The 25,180-nt window shown below is 39.2% G+C and overlaps 1 protein-coding gene across 1 annotated transcript; it reads left to right on the top strand.

The window, feature by feature from the left end:
- The first annotated feature begins 6,389 nt into the window (after positions 1–6,389).
- TES (testis derived transcript (3 LIM domains)) lies at positions 6,390–22,269 on the top strand. Its single transcript, XM_009699888.1, has 6 exons — positions 6,390–6,475; positions 14,784–15,036; positions 16,181–16,516; positions 19,801–20,016; positions 20,563–20,721; positions 21,909–22,269. Exons 1-6 carry the CDS (start codon positions 6,390–6,392, stop codon positions 22,098–22,100), a joined length of 1,242 nt encoding a protein of 413 aa, XP_009698190.1. The 3' UTR covers positions 22,101–22,269.
- The last annotated feature ends 2,911 nt before the right edge of the window (positions 22,270–25,180 follow it).

Here is a 25,180-nt window from a genome sequence, read left to right as displayed (position 1 = left end):
CAATTCCAGATTACACCAGAAGTAACTGTGCTCGGGTACTGCTGCATGTGTGTTTCTGGTCTTTTTGGTTTTTAAAGTCTGCTTAAGCCTTCCTTTGTGCCTTGTTTTCAGTCTGAGACTGTCTAGCTGCGGTTCTAAAAGCATTGGCTAAAAAAAAAAACAAAACCAAACCACCCCATGTGCTTTCCTGCATGACTAAAGATCCTAACAAGTGAGTACGTAGATTTCCAGGTCTGCTTCTGAAACCCTAATATTAGAAGACACAATTGGGCAAGAGCACTGATGTCAAAACAAAATACACCAAGTACTGTGAAAATGCTTCTGCAGCATTGGGTGATGGATAGTGCTGTATTGGAGGTTTATAGACAGTGTTACGCTGCGTGTCAGCTGCATTCAAACTTAGCTAGTGGAATGCTGGACTTTGAGAATAAACACCACTTGTTTTCTATCTAGCTGAGATAACTTTAATAGCTGTTAATCTTTTGACAGTAGACCGTGTAGCTGTGTCTTAAATATTTATATTCTGAGCTGTTTGATACTAATTTGAAGACATCACAATAAAGTAAATTCTTAGTACTTGTGTACTATCACAGGCTGCTGCAGCTCCTTGATTTATTCTTCTGCTTGGATCATCTTTCAAATATTTTTCTTGGATACAACCACTTTTTGGCATCCTTCTTTCTGTGCAAATGGACTTCCTTACCCAAGCTTCTGCATCTTAATTCCAGTTAACTTTTCCCTAAATCAAAATGGATATTTAAAAAAAGCTAGGACAGACTTGCCATCAATTTTAGTAGACATGTTAAATAATAACAAATATAGAGTGGTTCGTGGGATACTGCTCTTCATTATGGATGAAACTTTTTTCTCTCTTCTCATACAGTGTCTGTAGAAGTCTTGTAAGAGCATTGTCCAGATATAAATGTGTCTTTTGTGGTTTTTTTATTTATTCTAGAATCACAAGAAGTAACATAGCTCTTCTGGTTTTAAAGTTTAAATGCTATACCTATTTTAATTTCCAGTTTGTTGTGTTTCCCTATTAGAGAAGACTTCTGCTGGTACAGAGAGTATAGTGATATAAGATCAGGTCTTGGCAATAAAACATGCACAGCACATGAGATTTCTAATGTATTTTGTTCTTGTATTTATTTTTTTTTTTTGCGTGCTTGGCTTTACCTCCACTTCTTTGGAAGTTCCTAAGGTACGTTAAGTTATGCTGGAAATCTGTTCTGTTGTGCTATGCAGGTGTTTTTCTCAAGGTCACATTGGAAATGGGAAATGATATCGCTTGATATGGCCCATCAAACATCCAAATGGATCAATAGTTAGGTAATCTTCAAACCAGAAGATTCCTGGGATGTTATGGTAAATCCAAGAATAGCTTTGGCATGTATCTCTTTGCTTCTGCCCTTGGAGTGCTCAAGGGCATGGGAGAAAGATCTGCAGAAAGGACAGTGAAAAGAATTTAAGTCTATTTTGGGGTTCACAGTTCACTAATGACAACTTTCTCCCTGTATAGCCACAACCTTTCAAATTCTGGAGAGGTCTTGCAGAGTGGAAGGACTGCCGATCTTCTGCAGAGGCTAAGTACTGCAGTTGTGTCTTGCTGTCTGTGGCAAGGTGAAAGATTAACATGGTTCACTTGTCTGGTGGTACAGGAGTCCCCTTGTGGGGGGGAAGGAAGAGCAGCCAAGACCCAAGTTGGCTCTCATCTTTTGGTGGGACTGAGGAGGTAAAAGAAGTCTTGTGAGAGGGAAACTTAGAAATGCCAAGTGGAGTTTCTCTATTTTGTTATGGGTTCCTCTTTTACCACCTCTTTACCGCTGTACCCCAAGGGCTGCTTTGGAAAGGGGCAGAAAGGTCAGAGCAAATAGGTGTTTTTGAGGGCTGTGTTTGTGCTGTATGATGACTATTAAATGGTAACTATTAACATAATTAAAGACTTCCAGTGGAACTCTGTCAGGATACTCTTCCTATCATTTGTGCCCAGATGCTTAGTGGGAGGGAATAGAAAAGACAGAATCGGACTCTAGTCACTGAACAGTGATAATATTGAAAAACAGTGGGCAGAAGCCGCAACGTGAGAAATTCTGATTAAACATGCAGATTTCCTTTCCTCTGTGTGGGTGACTTCCAGAGAGCCCTTTCAACTTAAAATAATCTATGCTTATTAAAAGCAAGTATAGGCAAGCTTTGAAAACTGCTGCTCTGTCTTATATTTTAATTCATCTAAGATTTCTTAGGGTTTATCTTTGTTTTTCCTGTAACTGTCAGCAATAATCCTGAGTTCTGTGATATTACGCTTTTTTAACTATTAAAAAGCTAATCCTCAGTTCAGTAAATATTTTTATCACTGCTGTGAGCTGTGGCACAGTTCATTTCACATAGGAATGAACTTGTTAACAAACTTATCCATATTTTATCACATAAGAGAAACCATAGCTGACAAAATATAATTGCGTTTGTATTGGCCTGCAGACTAAACTGGCCATCTACCTTTGCATGTATAATTTATTTGTGTCCATGATTTACTTTTTTCATAGCATCCTGTGTGGGGAGATGTTTTGTTGTCTGATGGTCTCCAAAATCTGCTATATTTACAGGAATACAAATTCTGAAATTAGTGTTCTAAAATTGCATCGAAGCAGGACTTCAGCATTTACTGGCAGGTTTAAATTAATAGGAGGGAGAAACAGTGTTTATTGGACTTTTTCTCAGTCGTGTTCAATAAACTTAACAATAAAATCTTCTGATAAGACAGGTTTAAACTATTTCATAGCAACTGCTGTGTTTTTCTTGCACATCTGAACAAACTATTAGACACTTGAATAGGATCACTTGGGTTTTTAAGATGACAGTAAACTTCTATACATGGCTGTAATGTAAAGGCAGCCAACTTCTGACACTGGATTCCAGTCTGAATTGAAATGGGGCAGTCTTTCGCTAATTCTCACTTAACTGTAACCATTTAAAATTCTTTGCCCTTGAGGACCATTTAATCTTGAAAGCAACATGCAATGCATGATCTCAATCATATTTATATCATCTTCTGTACTCAGACTATTTAAATCTGTATTGGGTATGTTAGTAATACCAGATGGTTTTGGATAGCTTTTGCTGTAAAATGAAAATTAATGGCAGTAGACAGGCAGGAACCTTCTTCTGGCAGTATTTCAGCTGACCTATGTGTGCCACTTCTCCCATAACTCCATTTATGGGGAAAATGGATTCCCTCCTGTTCTCAGGCGTGCATTCCCGGCTCCAGTGCGTGCTCAGCCTGCTCTGTATCTCCGGGTGCTCCAGCGCGGAGCCGGCCATGCCCTTCAGAAGGCATGGGGACTAGATGTAGGCAGCAGCAGTGTAGAAGCACACTGCAGCTTTAGGCGCTCTGAATTTCCCAAGCTACAGCAGAATCAGCTGCTGAAGAAGAAACAGTCACTTCTGAGACAGATGCTTCCTTACCACTGACAGAGATCCTGTTGCAGGACTGTGGAGGAATATTTGATGTGCACTGACTTTTAGATAGTCAAACTCAAAAGCACTGTGTGCTATTGTTATTTTATATCTTTATTTTTGGCAAGCAGCCACATAGTTTCTCTGTCAGAACAAAAGCAGAGGCTGTGCATGCATCTTAAATTGCATCTAATTTGGTTCTCAATGTGCCCCTTAGTTTCAAGCTAAACCTTTTCCGTAAGGTGACCAGAAAGATCATCTCCTTCCTTCTGTTTTGCAGCAAACTGAGAAATAGATTCATTTTGAAATATATCTCATTTGCTAATTCAGTTTATTTCTCTCAAGCTGCATAAACAGCACATCATTAAGTAAATGCTTATTACTGGGGAGGGAAGGTGGAATCCTGTATTTCTGAAGAAATCTTTGCCGAGACTGCTGGTTGTGAAGGTGAAGGTAGGTTGGCTGGTTGTTCTCCATTTAGTCTGGAGAGCGAGTATCTTTTGGGTGGAGCATTTAGACAGCACATATTTCTTCTCCTTAATTTGCTTCTGGAGAGATATTTTTAGCTTACAAAAAAAACCCTTAAATGTTAGGAGTCTTGGAAACAATATATTAAAAAATTGCAAAAATTATTTTCATTTTCTTACTTGCATTTCAGATTCTATTTTGGGAATTCTTGTAGTGTTCAGGCTATTTCTCTGTGTATTGTACAATAGTGCTCTATGTACAAGTGATCCTAGGTTTCTGTCTTTTAATTACACTAATAAAATTATCATTATTCCCCTTTCTTCCCCTTCCACTTTTTTCCTTTTTTAAAGGAGGGGAGAGCCCAAGCGTAAAGAAGTAATGCCAGTTATGTAGCTGAAGTAGCAGCAAGAGTGAATGGGTTAATGTTCGCTTTGGTTTTTTGGGGAGGGGCAGTACTTGTCTTTTAGGGCAGTGCAAGTGCATTTTAATTTTAACAGCTTTTTAGGGAGGATGATTTTAAAACCCAACCAAACAACCCCAAACATACCAACCTGTCCCCCCAAAAAAACGCAATTGTTTTGTGTTGCTTTAGCTTCCTCTTTCACTTTAGAGAACATCCTGGCCAACGTTTTGTTCTTGTAGTATGTGACTTGACAAGAGTGCTCAGTTGTTTTTATATATATGGTGTCTGTGCATCAGGTACAGTGTGTGTATGGTGGGGCTCTGGATTCCAGGTGAAAAGACTCCTGTGAACAGCCATCTTCAGTGGAGACAAACTTTTATTAACCCTTTAGCTTTATATATCCAACATAAAAAAAAAGATGAAAGAAATTATTTTATTTTAGATGTCTACTGGTCTGACTTCAGGTTAGCGCCTATAGCATGTGAACTTCTTGAGCCCTTAGACTGATAAAGATGTTACCATGATGACAGCAGGCTTGTATTTCTTCCAGATAAGAAAGGAAGAAATAATTTCAAGTCCCTCTGTCCACGCCTACAGTTGCAAGCAGTAGCTTAATAGCTGCCAAAGTATCTCTTCTCCCTACATAGACCATAATCTGCAGGAAAGTTTTGTAGTTTCCTCGGGGATGTCTAATGACTCTGGAGGCAGTGATCCTTCAAATTATAAAATCACCGAAAACACGATCTTCCCTGCATCTTTTCCTGTGTTCTGTCTTGAGCGAGTGGTTTATGAGTAATCTTGTTCCTTCATTTTGAACAGAAACTAGTTGAAAGTTGAGCTGGTTTATATCCTTGTACATACAGCAATAGTAGTATGACTTCTCAGAGTAAATCACAAACTTCTTGGTGATAAAACTGTATCACCACATCTAATTAACCCTGGCATTGTATTATTGTTGCCGGAACTAAGATTAGTAACAGCTAATGGGGAGTGCTCTGTATGCTGCTGGAGCGGTGGGTGGGAGTGTGGGGATGGGTTCCCCTCTGCAATTTGGGCATGAGCCCGCATACCCAACCACAGCCATGATTCTGTGGTCCTTCATCCAATTTAAGAGCGACGTTCCCCAAAGGTTTAAAGAGCTGGACTGAGGCATTTTTAAATTTACTATGTTACATGAGTGCATAAGTTATGGTGCTTGGTGTCTATTTTTCACCTCAAACTTGCGGTGCCTGTGGCTTAGTTAAACTTGCTGATGTGTTGATATATTGTGTGAATACCTGGCCTTTACTCTGCGCTTTTTTATATTCTCTTTTATTTCCTCTGCGTTATGACTTGGTCGTCTGTCCTTTTAATCTTTTCACAGTGAAACCCTTTGCATATCATTTATGGTCATTGCTTTCGCTAATAGTGCTATTTCTCTTTCTCCTTGGAAAATAAGCTGGTATTAGTCCAGCTGAAACATAGTTGTAAAGGACATGTTCTGCTTTCAATCACTATCAGAGTAGTCTCAAATATACTTGGGGAATATTAGACTAATCGCTTAGATGTTTTCTTTATTCCTGTCAGATGCCCAGGTTAGTGCATTTAAATGTGGGATCTGTTTATTTCTTGGTCTCCTGTATTTTGCCAAGTTGTATACTGCAAACCACTTTGTCCTGACAGATGGATTAAACGTCCTTCGACTTCAGGTCTTATGGCCTCACTGGCTGTGGTTTCACAGCCACAGACCTAAGGGTGGGCTGCAAAAAATCTGCTTCTTCCTGTGTGAGACACTTGCAGAGCAAGCTGGGCTGGGGAGACAAGTCACCAGAAAAATACTGGGTTTTGGCTAAGGCTAACTTTCTGCCTGCTAGTTCAACCCCATGAACAGGTTTGTGTGAACGCTGTCACTTACGTAGGTACAACAGAAAGGTGAGTGGACCCCAAAGTACTGTCCTGATGTCAGTTTAGTCAAATGTTTAATCTTTTGCTTTAGTTGTGGATTGTAGATTATAAGGGCAGCAGTAAGATCATTAATGCGACATATTTATTGAAGCTGACTGTAGTCATCTTGCTCTGTACACAGATGGGCTTGGGCCACGAGCAAGGATTTGGTGCCCCCTGCTTAAAATGCAAGGATAAGTGTGAAGGATTTGAGCTTCATTTTTGGAGGTAAGTGACACCAGATGTCTCTTGAGCTGTGACTCAGCACTGCAGATCTTGGCACATATGCAAATGCGTAAGTAACTGCTTTTGTTCACTCTTTCAGTTAAACTATTCAGATACTTTAAAGAGGCTGTGTCTAGGTTTCAGGGCCAGGGCTTCTCAGCTGCATTACAACAGAGTGTTTAAGTATGTAATCACTTACGAAAATGTGTGTCACCTGCACTGAAGGCAGTGGTAGTAGTTCTGCTGAAGCATTTGCTTTAGCTTTACAAACCTACTTCAGCTGTTTATTAAAACATCTCTGTCCCTACAGTAAGAGAGGTGATAGGGAAGAAGTGTGATCTATCTCTGTAATAAAATGCTTTCTCAGCTCCTGACCAAATACATAAGCTTTGATCTGAGATTTTAGGTAAAATTATCTATGTTGAAAAGATGTTGAAATTTTGTATACATCTACAAATGACACATAGGGGGAAAGGGTGTCATAATTCAGGTAAGTTAAATTGTACTTGGCCTTGGATGATGCGCTGTTCCTGAACCACTAAGAGTTGGTGAGAGTAGAAGTAAACAGTCTGTGCTGTGGTCTATGCCATTACTTCTGCAGAAACTTTGTATTCCACTAAGACCTTTCTTGTCTTACTGAAACAAGATGTGTAGGTGTATATTAATATACATATATGTAGCTAGCCCAGTTCACTGATTATACTTGGTATGCTTTAAGATGTAGCTTAGTGATTCTGATTTTAAAAAAAAAAAAACCACAAACAAAAAAACCCACCAAAAACCAAAACAAAACCCTCGCAAAAGGAACAGCCTGGAAAGGACATAAAAATAAATAATTGTTAGTAGCACTAGCACTGAAAATGATTACATTTCACCAATGCTATTTAGCTAGTCATAGCTGCATCTGCAGTAGGGTTTTATTTTTGTGGAGTTTTTTAAGGTAGTATTTACATTCCAGCCATAGTGGCATCAGGTGCAGATAAGGCCTAGAAGATTTTATACCTTTGCCCAAGTGTTTGACTACAGCTGGAGCTCAGTTTAGAAAATTAAGCAGACAAACAGACCACAGCAAAAACTGTCTGTAAGTTGATGAGGATATAGCTTCTTGGTTACCTATCTGTAATATGTAGCTAGAGAAACAACTTCCAAATAATCCTGTGGAGCAAGAAGTGGTAATATACTAATAAATAGATGTGATCATCTAAAGATAAAAGAAATTATTAATTTGTGGAAAGACTGTTTTTTCAATACACAGTCACTGAGGTGACTCAAAGGTACTAGTAAAATAAAATGGAACACAGTTAATATGTGTAGGTAATTCAATAAAACAGAATAAAAAAATTGCAGGAGTACATAGAGTTGCTTATCCATGGTTAGACGAGAAACTATGTCACTTCCTACTTGAGAGAGAACTCTTTCTTCAGAGTCAGTGTGATAGATGGGGAAATCACAAGTGGGCGAGGGGAAAAAAAAAAAGATTAGTCCAGTTAACTCTTTCTCAACTCTTCCTTTTTGTCCTCTTTTTCTTAGTTCCTGTTGTTAAATCTTGTAATTCCTAGCTTATTCTTTAACAGGGAAGAATTTGGGATAAAAAGAAATAAATGTCTGAAGTGATTTAGTCACATAATAGCATGATTACCAGGTTAGACTGTGTCTGCTCCAATGTGTGTATTTGGAGGGTTTTGTGCATGTTTTTTCTTTATACACATTTCACTGTCTTCCTGTGGTTAGGGCTCATTGTGCCGGGTCCTGAATGTGTACCTTGTCAGAGCACTGTCTCTCCTAGAAAACAAGAGCTTGTAGGCAGCAGTGGATTAAAGAGCAAGTAAGAAAAAGCCATAAAACCAGTGACTATTTAGTTAATCTTATGATTTAATTTGGAAATTGAGTCTATATAGGATAGACCAGGTAAATAAGGTGGCTGGAAGTAGTCTGAGAAGCATCATCTAGGTGTTAGACAAATGTGGCACATACCTCTGAAACACTTGAAAAGTTAGCTATTGAGGCAATTCAAGAATGGGTTAGAAAATAGCTATTTCTCCAGCTGAGCTGCTGCTTGGACAGTAAGGGTGTGAATCTGAAGCCTAAAATCTGTATGTGTAAACAGTTTCCAAAGGAAAAAAAATATTAATATGCTTTGTATGATACAGAAATTTTAACATTCTACTACTTGAACAGAAAGGGATGGATCCCAAATACCTGTTCACTTAGTCATGTTAGCCTTAAAATCCGAAACTGTTTTAAGTAGAAGCAAACTGTAGCACAAGTGGAGAGGATATTGTCTTTACAACAAGAATAATCAAAATCAGTTTGAGTTTAATCACTAATTTCACTATGACTCATCTATAGGAGATGAGTCTTGAAGTAGGGATTGTACTTACAGAAACTGTTACGGGGGGGGGGAAGAACAACTGTAGTGAGCTGACCTCAGCCAGCAGCCAAGCACCCACCCAGCTGCTCACTCCCTGTCCTCTCACAACAGGGTGGGGTAGCATAAAGGAAGAACAAAAGTGAGAAAACTCATGTGTTGAGATAGGTGAAGGAAGGCAGGACAGTGGGGGAGCAAGTGATGCAAAGGCAATCACTCGCCACCTCCCACCAGCAGACCGCTGCTCAGGCAGTCTCCAAGCAGCATCTGCTTTGGAGATCTGAAACCCTGCCTTCTTCACCCTCTACCCCTGTCTTATTGCTGAGCATGACATTATATAGTATGGAGCATCCCTCTGGCCAATTTGAGTCAGCAGTGCCCCCTCCCAGCTTCTTGCCTACTTCCTGAAGTGGGGGCAGAGTCCAAAAAAGAGGAAGCCTTGACACTGTACCAGAAGTGCTCAGCAACAGCAAGTGCCATCAACGCTGTTTTAGCCGCAAATCCGAAGGGCAGCACCACGAAGGAAGCTACCTTCATAGGAGCCAGATCCAGTGCGGTAAGCGAGGCCGCCGTTGTGTTTGCAGTCCTTGCTGCGGGCTGTGTCGGGGTGACACTGCCCTCTCCTGGGTGGAGCCAAGGAGCTTCAGCACATCACATAATTCTTGATACGTGCAAACTCCGATGGACCTCAGAGCTAAGATGTAATTCCTTTATGTATTTCTCTACAAAAGAGCCCCAGTTCTGCCTTTGGGGAGTCAGACTGGAAAGGGCGTGGAAAAAAAAAAATCCAAGTATACCTATCTAGTACATGAAGTTGCTACACAGTTCTCTATACTGGAAATGTTAGGAATATACCTCTTCTGGGGTGGCAAGTGCTCTTTAAAGCACTTTGTGCTAGAATTCTTGGCACGGTGTGTGGGATGATTATATAGGTGCAGAATAAATACATTATTTAGGCTAATGTAGAAATGGTGGTAAACAAAGCCCTTAGTAAAATTTGTTCCTAAATTTTGAAGTTCTGAAGGCCTCAGTGTTGCAAGCTGAACACAAAATAAATACAATGAGAGCCACAGACTACAATGGTAGCTGAACAGTGAACAATTTCCTACTTTATCTTAGTGTGTTAACAGCTTTTGCTTTTAAAATTGTCCTCAGAATCACGCTTCCATCCAAGTGTAGCAGCAGCAGTGGGCAGGGTCTTCTCAGTTCAGGTGTTAGACTTTCGGAGTGCAAAACGATCTCCACAAAATTAGCAGGGCAGGCTGACTGCAAGAGACACGTACTCGGATGTGTGTTTGCTCTTTGGGAATATGTTTCCCGCTAGAGGGAAGTGTGGGACAGGAGTTGGAAGTTGATAAAAGCGGGAGGGAATGTTCTGATTTATCTTGGTCATGTATATACTGGAAAGTGATAATTGTCTCCGGTGCAGCTTGCCAAGATATTAAAAAGCTTCTGGAGACAAGAATCTTAAGCTTGGGAATGACCTTTTTCAGCATCTGGTTTCTCTGCACAGATACAATCCCTGGAAGGCCGGGAGAGCTTTAAGTTGGCTTTAACATTTTCTGATACTGCAGCTGACAGGCAAGGGCAAGTGCTGAGGCACAGTTCAAAGCATTTGCAATTACTGTAGCTGCATTAACAGCAAGAAAACACAACAGAAGGAATCACAGGAAGAGGTTAGTCTTTCTGCATGGAGGGCGCAAGCCTTGGGACTTGCCAGGTATTTGTTGAGGGCTTCTCTGGCCTTGCAGCTGCCACCTCCTGTCACTAGGAGCCACTGCAAAGCTGATGTAGCAAGAGTCATCATCCAAATTATTTTTTCCTCTCCATACACCAAAACATAGAAAAGTAGGAGGATGGGTGACATTTGGTTTTGGAGAAGAAACTGGAAGTCTTTGATCCTTGCTGTCAGTAGACATCCAGGACACAGGAATTCACCACCTTGGGAGAGAGGGTGGAATCTGTTTACCTTGCCGCTTCCTCTTTTACCTACCCAAGACCTGGAAGCAAGGCACAATCTACTGGATCTTTTACAGTGATATGCAGCTTTTAATTCCACAAATTTTGAAGCTTCCTCCCTACCTTCAATGTTTTGAATGGGAAAAGCTTCCCAAATTGCTGAGATCTGACTGGAGAACATTTCTCTCCTTTGCTGAAGTCCTGAGAGCTGTGAACACATGAGCAGGAGTCCCTAATGCCTTCTTCAGCAGGGATCTTGCTGAATGTCCTCAAGTGAAGGGAAAATCTTTTCAACAATGCAGATGGAGAGAACAAGAAATTCTTGCTGCCTGTCATCTTGATAGAGCCAAAGGAGATAAAATCTATACATATACATGTGATCTCATTTTTTATATATCTATTTATCTGTGTGCGTATGTAGTAGCAGCTGGTTTTCCTGGCATGTGAGGTGTTTGCTTTACACCAAAAATAAAAGTTAAGCATAAGTTATCAGACTTACACTTTGAAGTGTAAGTTTGAGGTAATGGGGTAGGGTCGCTTCAGTAGCGTAGTTGCATCATAGTCAAAGAAATGACCAGCTCATTTATTCTAAGTGGAAGTAACTGTCCATATCCCTTCTGCAGAACGGACAGTGATTAATGAACAGGACTCTGTGGCAATTAGTGGAAGAAGTTATGACTGAATTGTAAACAGTGCTATACAGGAAGAGTTATGTGTGTAAATGTTAACTGAATGTCTTTTAGGACTGGAAATTATTCAAGAAAAGGGATTATAAATCAGGACAGGAAACCTTTTTTTTGGCTGTTAGCAGTGTACAGACATCTTCATGTGGCTGAGATCCAGGGGGGCCTTGGGGAACAGGGGACATGGCAACAGCCTAGGGGATTTTCCTTCTACTTACTGAGATATGCTGACATCAGTTGTGACTCAGCATTCTCCACATTCTTTCCGGATTGTTTTCTCCTGCATTTGGAGACTTAATTATCCACAAGCTCTAATGCCAGGACCACTCACTTGTACTACACTAGCCCCTGTAACAGCGTCTTGCAAATTCCATGTAGGCAGAGAGTTAGTCACTTAATCTTGAAAGAGCAAGGACATAATGTTAGACTGAAAAGTACACAGTCAAATTCTTAATGTAAGTAAGTCTGGGGTGGGGGGAGATTAGCGAGTATCTCATTCTTTTCAATGCAAGTTTAAAGCATGGTCGTTTTATGCTGGTTTTCACAGTGGGACCCAGGAAGGACCTGAGGACAAACTGTACACTTCCACTTCTTTGCAACTATCTGTTCATCTGTTTATCTGAAAATCTTTCACAGATGCTGAAATTAATGAAATGTATTAAGCCTTCAAGGTGGGACTGAGGATGATAAAAGCAGTTGAGTCAGGGTGTTCTAGTTGGAGACAAAAACAGGATCTCAAAGTTGTTCTGCATTCTGAGAGAATACTACTAGAAAATAGGCAATTTCATGATGTAGCATGAGCAAAAATAAGGTGTCCTTGTGGCTCTTCCAGCACGTCTGAAAGCCTCAGGGGAAGAATTCTACCTCAGCTTTTTGGGGATGGTCTGGTCTCTGCAGGCTGCCAATGCTGCTTTACTGTCCTTGGATGCTGTACAGAGTGGGGAGAGCTGCACAAGCTGTCATGCTGCTCTTGTGACCCCACAGGCAGCACAACACTATGAATTGTCCTTACTGAGATCTGTTTTGCAAGCAGAGCAGTTCTGGACAGCAAGACTATACTTTTCCTTGCACAAGTCTGTGCAGGTTACCTGAGAACGTCTGTTCGTTCATCAATGTTAATAGATCACATCCTGTCAAGAGGCAAGACTAAAACCGGGGCTTACTATTGCTAAAGACTTAAGTTGAAAAAGTGAAGAAAATATCTGGTAAGCTATTTTCAAATGGACTAACTGTTTGAATTCAAGTTGCATGCGTGCTGTGAGGCTTATAGCTGCATGATGGTCATGAATGTAGTCATGAACTAAACCTGCAAAAAGTAAGGTCTGATTTTTGTCACCTCAATTAGATCTCAAAGAAGACATGATTGGTATAATCATCTACATGGCTTAAGATGAGCAAAGTGAATATAAATTGCTTTATTGGTATATTAAATAGTCTCTAAGCATTACCTAGGTAAAGGACTTACATAGACTGATGCTGAAGATGTGAAATTTTATGTTTTGGGTGCTTGAGATGTGTAGTACAGCATTTTGGCTTAATGGGCAATGCTAGGTCATGCTTGAATATTTTGGTAAGCTGGGAGATGAAGTGCTTAGTGTTTACTAGGTATCCAGATAAATATCAGCTTTGAAATTCTGTACATCTTTCCTGTTGTGGAAGTGAGTTGGAAGTCATGCAAGCTGTCAGACGGCCTACATTTCAATTATTGATCTCTCTAGGTTTTTGTGTTACAAAGTGGAGTTCATTCTGCTTAACATTCTTATTTTGTTTGTTATTTTTAGAGTGGAGTGGCTTATTTCTATTGCAGAGTTAGCTATTTTTATTTGGAGTGGGCTTCATAACTTAGGTTACCCTAACTTATGATTGTTGTATAATCGCACAACCACAGCAACAGCCATCGCACACTGGCACGATAGTACCCCACATCATAAACTGGTGTAGGTATGTAGTGCGTATCTTTAGGGCTGGCTGTGCATCATTTCACATGACAAGTTATATGCAGGTCTTCCTCCTGCCTTCCTTTCCCGTCACCTAATGGGCCTGCTGTCCTCATGGCATGTTCTCGTCATGTACCTGTTGGGTGCCTTAAGATAAGGTCTGTATCTTGCCTTCAAGACTTTAGAAAGCAAGATGCAGAACAATGTTAGAGTTTGATGGGTTTTGGCAAGCAGGGTTGAGAAGCATTTTATAGGTAGTAGTTTTATGGTTTTTTCTATGTGAAGAATAAATAATGGGGTAAAATACTACTCGTTCTTCTTTAAACTCAAGATCCAGAAGGTTGATCTGTTTTCTCAGGCTATAGTAAGAAACTGTAGTTAACATCCAGCTTCACTAACTTCCATATACTGTGGCTGACTGCTTTGAACTGAAGCTCTGAGGAAGCCATTAATAAGTAGTAAACCAACTTGTCCAATCCAAGGTTCTGTTTATTATATGTGAATTGTTTAATTATGCTTAAGGTAAAAAATTGCTATCTAATATCCCTTAATCAAAGGAGTTCAAATGTGTTGTATGTGAAAGAATACCATTTATATCTAAATAAGTAAAGCCTTCTACCTTTTAAGGATGTTATCTATGAAAATTCTCCTTACAGTGTGTGCCAGAGCACCTCTGACTTGGTTCAGAGCCATTTGAAAGGCTTTGTCCATATAAGCCTTTCTCTTTTCTTTCATCTTCTAAATGCTGAACTTTGAACAGAACTTGGTGCGATTACAGCGTATATATGGCTGTAGGCATTTTTTTCCTTTCTAGGAAATATTTGTTTCTACTTGATAGCAACTCTGTGATAACCAAACATCATGCATATGGTGAAATGCATGTGAAGAAAATAGTATGGTGTGTGTCATTTTGAGTGCATAAAGAGAACCTGAAAAACTAAAAGCCCAAATAAATGATTGCTGGGGAGGATCGTTTTGATGCATTTAAGTTAACTCATGGGTGACTACCCATAATAAATCTGGTAGGTGAATGATAATGGACATGTATGTGTGTGATCAGTACTGAGGTATAACTGAAGGAATGATATAGCATCACATTCAAAATGCATTAGTGTAGTTGACTGCTATCTTTCCAATCACAATTTCTGTGAACAGAGAATGCAAATAATACAACAGGAGAAATAAAGAGTATCCTCAAGAGGTGTTTGACATATTGCAGAGTAACTTGTTTTCAGTGCTTTGATTAGGGAATATACAAGACAACAACAAGAGTTCCCAATGATGCTGTTACTATGCATACAGCTGGTGTGAGATGTAATTTTTAGCTGAGACTCTGACTTTGTTGCTGTTTCCATAAATTTCAGAAAAATATGCCGCAACTGCAAATGTGGCCAGGAAGAGCATGATGTCCTCACAAGCAATGAGGAAGATCGAAAAGTGGGGAAACTCTTCGAAGATACAAAATACACAACCCTTATTGCAAAGCTGAAGAATGATGGCATTCCCATGTATAAACGCAATGTAATGATACTGACTAATCCAGTGCCGGCCAAGAAGAACATATCCATCAATACTGTCACTTATGAGTGGGCTCCTCCTGTTCAGAATCAGACACTTGTAAGTCCAACTCACTTGTTCTTCATGTTCAAGGCAGGAGTTGATAGGAAATAGAGAAGTAGAGCTTACTGGAAAGATAAATTTGCCTCTTGTAGTCTTCTTCCTCCTCAAAACTGAAAATACAGTGCCTGTTTAATGAGTCTTTCCTCTGTCATCTTGCAGATATGGATGCTTGTCTATAGAACTTCTTGAGAACTGGGGAGATAAGATGGTTTTTAATAGATAAGATTAAGCATTATCTGCTAAGTCCCTGGAGTCCGATTTCTCTAACCTGCCTTTTTTTAGTAAACTTGAAAAATTTGCATGGAATGTGGGCTTAAAAGAAAAAAAATAAAGAAAAACACACAAAAACCTCCAGCCCCACAACAATTTATGTCATTGTTTAAAGTTAAGGGGAACACTCAGTCTTGCATATAGCTTTTACTGTATATGGTAAGAACAGGGTCAGTGTTGACATCTAAAAGACCAACTCTCTTCCAGTATGTTTTCAGCTGAAGTAGATGAGATGGTAGATAGCCTTCTGAGGATTTTGCTTCACATTTCAAACTTTGATTGCTAATTTACTGTACTGCGGTGTTGTGTGATCCATGCTGGAATCATGTTATATCTGACCTGTCTCTCAAAATATCCTTTTTCAGTGAATTGGTCAAGCCTTGTGTATCTAAATTGACTGTTACCACTTTGATTTTTAGGCTTTTCCTTGCTTTAATAAAACTAGAGGGTTTTTAACTTACTTATTTAGCTAGAATTATTTCTGCAATGGGCTGTGTGCCCCAGGCAGACTGCTTCAGCATCTAGTTTTTTAAAGCTATATTGATGATCAGTAGTTTTAGATAGCTTTGAAGAGACAAAGTGCTTTGTAAATGTTGTTATTTACTCTGAGAAGTAGTAACTCTATTCTTCATGTTGTAAAAGGCTTAAAAGGAAGCCTGGCTCTTTTGCTGGGAAGAAGCCAATTAATGCATCTGCTGTATTTTATCTCTATCTACTGTGTTTCGGGAGCTTAGTGTTTATGGAAAGAACCGTGTTTTTGACAAATTTGACTGTCGCTAACAACAGTAGAGATGATTTTAGTGGTGTGTTTGGTTAAAAGGATGGGTCTATAGTTGAAGTGGCATCTGATGTCTAATTCCTCCTGGTTCAGGCTAGACAGTATATGCAGATGCTACCAAAGGAGAAGCAGCCTGTTGCTGGCTCGGAAGGCGCGCAGTACAGGAAGAAACAGTTGGCGAAGCAGCTGCCTGCTCACGATCAGGATCCTTCAAAATGCCATGAGCTATCCCCCAATGAAGTTAAGCAGATGGAACAATTTGTGAAGAAGTACAAAAATGAGGCGCTTGGCGTAGGAGATGTCAAGCTCCCTGGTGAGGTGGAAACGAGAGCTACTGACAAGAATAACTTGAACAATGGTGACAGAGGCACCTCAGCTGCTGTAGGAGCGATGGAGGACAAGTCCCCAGATCGGAAGGCATCTCAGTATGTAAGTATAACAAAGGAAAGATAAAACAAGAAGGTATATTACCATCCGAGTGCTCTCTTTTGGTCGTTTTAACCCAATTAACTTCTTTGTTAACTTGGAATAGTGAAAAAATCTGGGGAGGGAAAGAAAGAAGGGGAACTGGAAAACATTGTGAATGTCTGCACGGAACCCTGGTTTCTGACAGTATTTAGTGCATTGCAGGGCGTAACTCCCTAGGTGACCTTTTCATTCTCTGTTGCAAAAACATGTTAGCTTGGAGATACAGTATAGCAGGGTGGCTTTTACAGAATAATAATCAAGAAACTTGTGTAGTCTTACAGATTAATTGCTACACTTTTCTCCTCTTGAAGAGTTTAGTTTAATTTTAGAAGCCTGTTTTCTCCTCTTTCTTGGAAGAGCACCAAAATTACCCACTTGACAAACTGTGTTTAAAATTAAATGAAACTAAGAAATAAGTAACACCTCTCCCTCCCATGTCCAACATGCTGTATAACAGCTCTTTTGACTAGCCGCCTTTTCATATTCAGATCTATGTGTTTGGTTTTTTTCTTTGACATCTGATTTCTGCTTTGTAATAGCTCAACAAAAAATAAGGTATGTAAAATTACCAAGTTTTCCTTGATATTTCTAAAACTATAGCCTTAATAAAGTATTTCTGGCATAACTTGCTAACTTCTGCTGTACATGTTTTGGTTACCAAGTATGAATACAAAATAGGGGTTGCATTACTGAAGTAACATTAAATTTGTTTAGTGAGAGTAGACCTTCACTTCAGAGTGGCAAAAGCTCCTGTAACTTGATTTCCAGAAGTGTTGCTATTATATGTATCGATCTCCCAAATTATTTGTCTCTAGGTTACTTGGAGAAAATAAATATACAAGTTCTAGATGGAGATAAAAGTTTGTTTAACTTGGTTGTTATCGCTTTCAGTCTTACTGGGACATGTAGTGTGCTTTTTGTGGTGTGTTTTTGTTGTTTGGTTTTTTTTAAACTGACACAGCATATTATTCCATACAAACTACAGCAGAAATTTAAAATTAACACTTAAGTTTTAGCTTTGAACATGCCCACTTACCTTTAATCAGTCATATGCTTTGCCATTTGGTTACCTGTAGCTACTTTCTAAAATTAATTATTTGGTTATTTTTGCTGTTATCTTGTCATGGAGATTCTAAAATACCAAAAAGTTATTTTATTGTGGCTTGATTAGGTTGCTATCATTTCGTCTTAACTCTGTCTCTCCTGCTGAGTTACTTTAGTCTTGCCACAGTAATTCTTCGCTTACCTTCTCGAGAAGGACCTACATAGATATACACCTTGCATTGAACCCTACTGGTAAACTGGCTTGGACTACATTAGGTCAAGGGCAGGAGACACTCTGTCCTCTTGAGTAATTGTATCAAAAGGTGCTTTGTTTTTACATTATACCTATTTGTCACTTCCAAACTTTTTTACTTGAGCACCTGAATATACCTCCTACTGTTTAGGCCAGGCATATCTCATCACTGTGGGCAGTGATTTAGAAAGACTTAGAAGTGTTTAATAGTGTAAGTGAACATTTGAGTTGTTTATCTGTTGTTAGGTACTGAGTTTACCCTGGGCTAAATAATCAGGATTTAGATATTTTGAGTATTTTTTTGTCTAGTTTCTGCAATGTGACTGCTACAGCATATAGCTGAGACTTTATCTCAACTATTTTTTAACAGTTCAAAATAAACCAATACAGAGAAGAGCTCTTAAATACCTTGCAGAAGAGTTGTCATCCTTGTCTACACTTTTTTTTCTGTTAGTTCTGCATCTTTGCTCTCCAAATTTTCTTGTACGTTGTCTTTCAGACTGAGTCTGAAAGTATGTATTCCTGTAACTGTGGTAAATAGAATCTCTTGAAAAATTAATTTTCATTATAGGAATGGATTGCAATTTGTTTAAACCTGATTTAAAAACAAACAAAAAAAAACCACCACCAACAAAACACAACCAACCAGATCTCCACAATTAATGTAAATATACCTATATATACCTATAATAATTACTTCTGTGTTTAAAAAAGAAAAAAAAAAATTCACCATGACTGAAAGCTGAATAACAGAAAAATGGATATTCAGCATATTTTCAACTTGCATAAAGAGATTTACTTGACTCCTCTTGGAGTAAGAGGTCTAAAGCAGAAAGAAGAGTCAAAAAGCTTTATATACATATATATTTGCACCTCTCCTTTCATTACTTCTCCTTTCATTTTGTTCCAAACTGTTCTTTCTCCCTTTTTGATGTCTGTCTTTGTATATTTTGAAATTGCTTGTCTGAAACAAGTGTGGGGAACTCATCAATGTGCCTTACAGCTGAGCTACTTTATATGTATTTTATATTTTTTGTATATATGTATACACACACACACAATTAGAAAAGCCATCTGTGGCTGGGCTTGTAGTGATGTGAATCATAGAAAAAACCTTCCCAGGATGTTCAGCCCAGTCCACACACCAACTGGAGTGCAGGAAATGCCAAACTGGTGATTAAACTGTAGATAAAAAAATTTTGTTTCAGTAACATAAACCACCTGTGTTTTTTGACTTGATGACAAAACCCTCTCTGTAAGCAGGTATAGGGCAGAAGACTGACCATGAATTTTTTTGAACTATTTGTAGTGTAACTGTGTTCATAAACTTTGTAGTCCCTTTTCCATAATCACTCTCCCCATCCTAAGATAGTCACAGACTACTGGACAACAGCCATGAGTGACTAGCATCCCTAGAACACAGCTTTAAACAGAATGAGTTTGAAATAGTCACAAAATGTTTTTCTCACCACTGATGCAGATATGGCTTGATTTCCACCCCCCCACCCCCCCCCAAACCTGTAAGTACAGTCATTTTCTTGTTGTGTGTTCCAGTCACAGTCTAGTTGGTTAGCTTTGATGGAGGCTCCTTATTATTCTCTCCTCATTCTTGAGTATGTAAGGCTGATGGAACATAACATGAATTTTAATTGCCCATTCTGTTTTTTTTTAAGAACTAGACTGCAGTGGCAAGAATGTGAATATGGCAAAATACAGTAATCCATTTAAGTAACTCTGGTGCTATGTCAGTAGAATGTGCAGTATCTTGAATTGCTTAGTTAAACCTGTACTGTGGCATCATGTCACGCTACTATCTGATTATGGGAGTAAACTACTGCTTCAATTTCAGTTTGGGAAGGTGGGATTTATTAAATATGTCAGTAATATGTAATTGCTATAAATGTACCTCTTCAAAGACTTATTAAACTTGGTAATAACCTCTTTCCAGTCCTGCTATCGCTGCAAACTAAGCATGAAAGAAGGTGACCCAGCTGTCTACGCAGAACGTGCAGGATACGACAAATTGTGGCACCCAGCTTGTTTTGTCTGTTGCACCTGCAGTGAACTTCTAGTGGACATGATCTATTTCTGGAAGAATGGTAACTTGTACTGTGGAAGACACTATTGTGACAGCGAAAAACCCCGCTGTGCTGGATGTGACGAGGTAGGAAATATCCTGGTCCTTTGTTTTAGCACACAAGTTTGCTCCCTTGAGAAGAAAATATGATTTCTAGTAAAATATTTCAGTGCAGGGAAATGATGTGCCTTCACCAGTTTTAGATGATCGTACTTGCAAGGAACTGAAACTGATACGGACACTCCACATTCAGGAAGATTCATAGTTTCCTCTGGATTTGGTGGGTTCTACAGGGACATAGGATGTAATAATATACGAGTGCAAATTTTTCTAAGTCCCAGTCATGCAGCTGTTTCCTCCTGAAGGGCACTAGAGGGAGCGCCTTACTAAATTACACCTTGCGCAGCGCACAGAGAGCAGCCTGCCCGGTGTCTTTGGCATCTCTTGGCTCTTAATGAACGAAATGAAGGCTTTGGGGAAGCAATCAAACAAGTGAACCCATTCGGTTTTGTTGTTGAAATCGAGGAATCACCAGGAGTTTCTTGGAAATTACAAAACATTCTGAGGCTAGCTTTATTAAAAGCAATACTATTCAAATGCATATGTTAATATTTGTTTGTATCTTCCTCATAGCTAATATTCAGCAATGAATATACTCAAGCAGAAGGTCAGAACTGGCATCTGAAACATTTCTGCTGTTTTGACTGTGATTGCGTTTTGGCTGGGGAAATCTATGTAATGGTGAATGACAAACCAGTCTGCAAACCCTGCTACGTGAAGAACCATGCCGCGGTAAGATCCTCGCACACATGTTGGTGCTGTGAAGGAAGGGAATGTACATCTATGGAGCTTGAAACTCTTACTCGTCACACTGGCAGACAGTATCTGAAGAGTATAAATCGAATGCAAGTTTAGGCTCAAGTCAATTATCTTTTTCCCCTTTGAGGGAAAAAAAACTTAAAAGCAGACAAGTATTCTGTCAATTCATAAACTTGAACAAAAGCCACTGGTGGGCGGGGAGGCTGTTCTGAAAATACCTTTAACTTTGCCAGTGGTGAAGCAGGATTTGTTACAGGAGGAGTAAAGTAGGTAAAGGTGAGTAATGCTGCTAAATGTTTAGTTCGTGTCAATCATAGTTCATTGTGACCAGTGGTATTCAACTTCAGCTGGTCTGCTAAAAGCCTGTAGTGGCAAGTGCAGTCTTAGGTACTTTGTTTCTTTGTATTTCTAACCACAGGAGTTATAAAGGAGAGTGACTGATAGGATAAAGCTAGAAGTTTGGGAAAGGATAGTAGTTGTTGATTCCTAGTGATGCTAGGAACTCTAATCTGAGATGATGGTCCGTTCATATCTACCAATTAACTAGCTATTAGCTGGGACTTCAGTCTAATGTGCATCTAGACTGTTTATATAGTTGATGGAAGGAAAAACTATTACCTCTAGCTGGCAGTTACTAATCTTCTGAGGTAGGTGTGAGGAATTACCTCTTGTAGAGGGCCCCCCCCCGTTAATTTCCTTGATCTAAATGATAATTTTTGATAACCAGATTTTAAGATGAATTGCATCCAAAACTTTCTAGTAACCTTTAATTCTTTGGTGTTGCTTTACAGCTGCCAACATGCAGGAAGATTTGTAACTAATCTCGTCAAAAGTATGGGTTAATATGTGAAGATCTGTGCTGTTTCTCACAACAAGTTTTTATCATTATTTGGGCATTGGGAAATCCTAACCATCATAACTAAGTTTAGTCCGAGCAGCAACTAACTTCTTTTGTGTTTTATTTTGTTTTGTGTCCTCAGCTGCATTCTGATTGGAAACTGCTTTAAAAATAAAGGAAAATCAAAAGCCGGAGACTTACTTAAAAGGCTTCTTTTGACACCTGTGTCTCTCCCCTAAAAACATCTAAGAATTCCAGCTTTTCTTGGACTTGTAGAGAGGATGTGTATGTTTCATTTAAGTGTTGTTTTGTTTCTAAACAGATCTGCCAAGGCTGCCATGATGCTATAGATCCCGAAGTTCAGCGTGTGACATACAACAACTTCAACTGGCATGCTACGCAGGAATGCTTCTTGTGTTCCTGTTGCAGCAAGTGTCTAATTGGCCAGAAGTTCATGCCGGTGGAAGGGATGGTCTTTTGCTCAGTGGAATGTAAGAAAAAGATGATGTCTTAAGAGAAGACATGCACAGAACCAAACGTTGCTGTGTTCCAAAGGCTCTTGCATTTCTACTGTAAAATATATAGTATCAGGGCATTTAAAGTCATTGAAAGTATTAAATAGCATTTTCCCAAAGATTTTTTTTTTGAATGATTAAAACTTGCTATGTAATCTTGATTTCTTAGGCGTAATACTTTCGGTTTTGGCATATTGTTCCCGAGTCTTACGTCGAATGACTTTGTATCCCAGAAATGTAAGAAAAAAATGTATTATGAATGATACATACTTTAAGGGAGCTCTTCACCGTGAAGGATCTTTTTGCTGTTTAATGGAAGAAGGAAACGTGAAAATGCTCCAGTCTTTCTTGTTTTGTATGATAAGTGTAACTCTTCCACTCTTGGTCTCACTAATTTATCATTTTTGTAGTTTCCCTGCTTTCATCAAGCACTTTAGACAAAATGATCAGCTTTACAGCCACATAGAGTTTTGTTCACCAGACCTCAAGTATGCAGGGAGAATGAAGCTTAAAAAAAGTTGCCTGTAATCATTTGCTTGTTGTTGACATGTGGGTTCTTGGGGGATAGTGCCTGCTCTCACATCTAGTTTGTAAAGTAACTCTGCACCAGTAGAAAACTGTGTTAGCTCACATTTCTCTTTTTTCCAGGCATGAACAGTTGTAAGAGTTTTCATTTTTATGAATATTGAAGTTACTTTACAGATATTTGGGGGGAATATATAATCCACCAACTTTAGTCGGTGTGACTCATCCTTTCAGAACTGACTTCTGTTTGCTCATGAATGTTCTCTTCATAAATTGTGCCTTCTATCAGAGGGATATGGCACACAATACCGTATGCATTTCCAAGAATGTAATTATGCAAAAGGGTCATACTTAGGCTTTTGATCTGTAAGTTCTTAACCAAAGCACAAAGAAGTCTTTCCCAGAAGACTTGGAGGGGGGGGGGCAGGAAATCACAGCTGTGTATTAGCTTTGCTTACTAGATAAACCAAATGTGTGGCTCTCTTTCTTTTTCTTAAGAATTACACATCTACAGTGAAACTTGTTAGCTATCTTTGTGCCAAACAGTGAATGGAGTCTTTGGCCTAAAACAAAGAGAAATAAAATAATTAAAAAAAAAATCTATGCAAGTCTTATGTTCAGCTCTTAAGTCTTATGGTGGCTGTATTGTAACACTTACAAATAAAAATCAGTGTTGTTCACTTGAGTTGTCGACTAATTCTGTTCTTGTTGAACCCCCTTTAGGGGATTCAATAGCTTTGACGTTATTTCCAAAAACACTTAAGGCCTGTATTACTGTAAAGTGCTTACTGTCTTGTGTAATATTGTTCATGTGCTTATAGGTGCAAAACAATGAGTCTTGTTCCAACAAATACACAACTTCAGAATTTAGTGTGAATTCAGTTAAGCTAGGGCCTTAATTGTATTTTAAGACATAGCATGGGGAGTTTTGAATTCACACAGATGAGCTAATGTTCTGAGAAAATAAAGTGCATTTGAGTACCGCAAAAATAATACACTGGTGTGAGATACAAACTTTGTATGTTATCTACATTGAGATGTAAATTTTAGGTCCATGTTCTGGAAGCCTGTACAGCTTTTCTCAAGGATCCTCAGGATGGACAAAAAAGTGTATGTCTTTCAGCTCATACCAATGGCGCTGTATTCTTGCCAGATTTGCAGTTTTATACCAAGGAAGACCAGGATGCCTCGGTAAGAGAAGGTATTTTCATTTTTTTGGTTTTTTTCCCCCTTTAAGGGCTCCTTCATCTGTAGCAGGTCATGCTGTGAGACTGCGATTCGGAGGGGTGGGATAAGGTCTTACTTAATTATTATCTATAAGGATGGCTTATAGTGTCTGGGTTTTACTTGTCTTGAGTGCATCTGTCCTCACCCACTCACTAACATCTAATCTAGAAGATGCAGAACTTTGTGAAAAGCTGTTGTGCAACCTTCCCTGCCCCTCCCTTGCCACCCCGTGTAACAGCTCTCTTTCTCCTTAACGTGATTGCTTGCTCTGATGGCATTCTTGCTTTTCAAATCTTGTTCTGTGCAGTTTTGGCTTTTTAAACTTTATTATTGTGTAACCTTCATTTAAAAGGATGAGCAGGCACTACCTGGGGACTTACTCATTCCATCAAGACAGAATTGCCAAGGAAATTCATGTCAAACCCAGTATCTCAATAATCTGTCATCTTCTGGGGCTGACTCTTTCCATGCTTCTGAAGCATGCTGGCTTGCTGTCTTTACTGAGCTCTCTTGAGAATCCCCTTACCCACTTGATCCCTTCTGGCTCTCTTCCATAGAACCTGATGCACCTAGGTGTTTCTGCCACGGGGTAGCCAGAGTTTAATCTATGTCCATGCAGTAATTGGGAAGGATCATGTCGTAGGAAGGTGAAGTGTAATATGCAGTTGATACAGACGGGAGACAAAGATACTGCTGTGTGACTACACAATAGATCAGGAGATGATTAGGAGTGCTGAACAGTTCTTGTAATGAGCTAGGAAGGAATTTGTGTTCCTGAAGATAATGCTTTTTGTGCTAGCTGAAAGATCTGTCAACATACTGGAGCTTGAAAACAAGCATTAAGGAGATTACATTCTGTCACTGCCATAATAAAAATATTGGCAGTTAAGCATTGGGTTTGTGTTTTTGTGTTTTGGTTTTTTCCCCCTCCTGTATTTTTTGGCTGTTTTTATCATGGAGGTCCCGTTGGATCTATTTATCTTCATAGGCTAAGAATAGAAGCTGGAAGCTTTTGCATACTTCAGTAATAAAAGTACATACTTTGCAGATGAAATTTAGAACTCAAAGTATGAAAGTTGAAGTTCTATGCTTAAGAGTAGAACTTCGTTGGTAAGAAAGCCTTATAAGCACTCATTATAACAACATACTCTTCTTTTTAGAAATAGCTATCTGGCTGCAGGAAACAGCCTGAAGAGGCACTTAGCCAGCTCTATTTATCATGCCACTGCCAGAGTGACATACTTGACTTTAAACTCTTCAAGTGTTAAGCACCAAATGAAGACAAAGATTCACAACAGAAGACAAGTTTGGCCTTGTTGCTGTTAGC

The sequence above is a fragment of the Cariama cristata genome, unplaced genomic scaffold (assembly GCF_000690535.1).
Source record: "Cariama cristata isolate BGI_N322 unplaced genomic scaffold, ASM69053v1 scaffold3035, whole genome shotgun sequence".
NCBI classification, from domain to species: domain Eukaryota; kingdom Metazoa; phylum Chordata; class Aves; order Cariamiformes; family Cariamidae; genus Cariama; species Cariama cristata.
The sequence above is the reverse complement of the archived record's forward strand: the minus strand, read 5'-3'. Positions and strand labels throughout refer to the sequence as shown.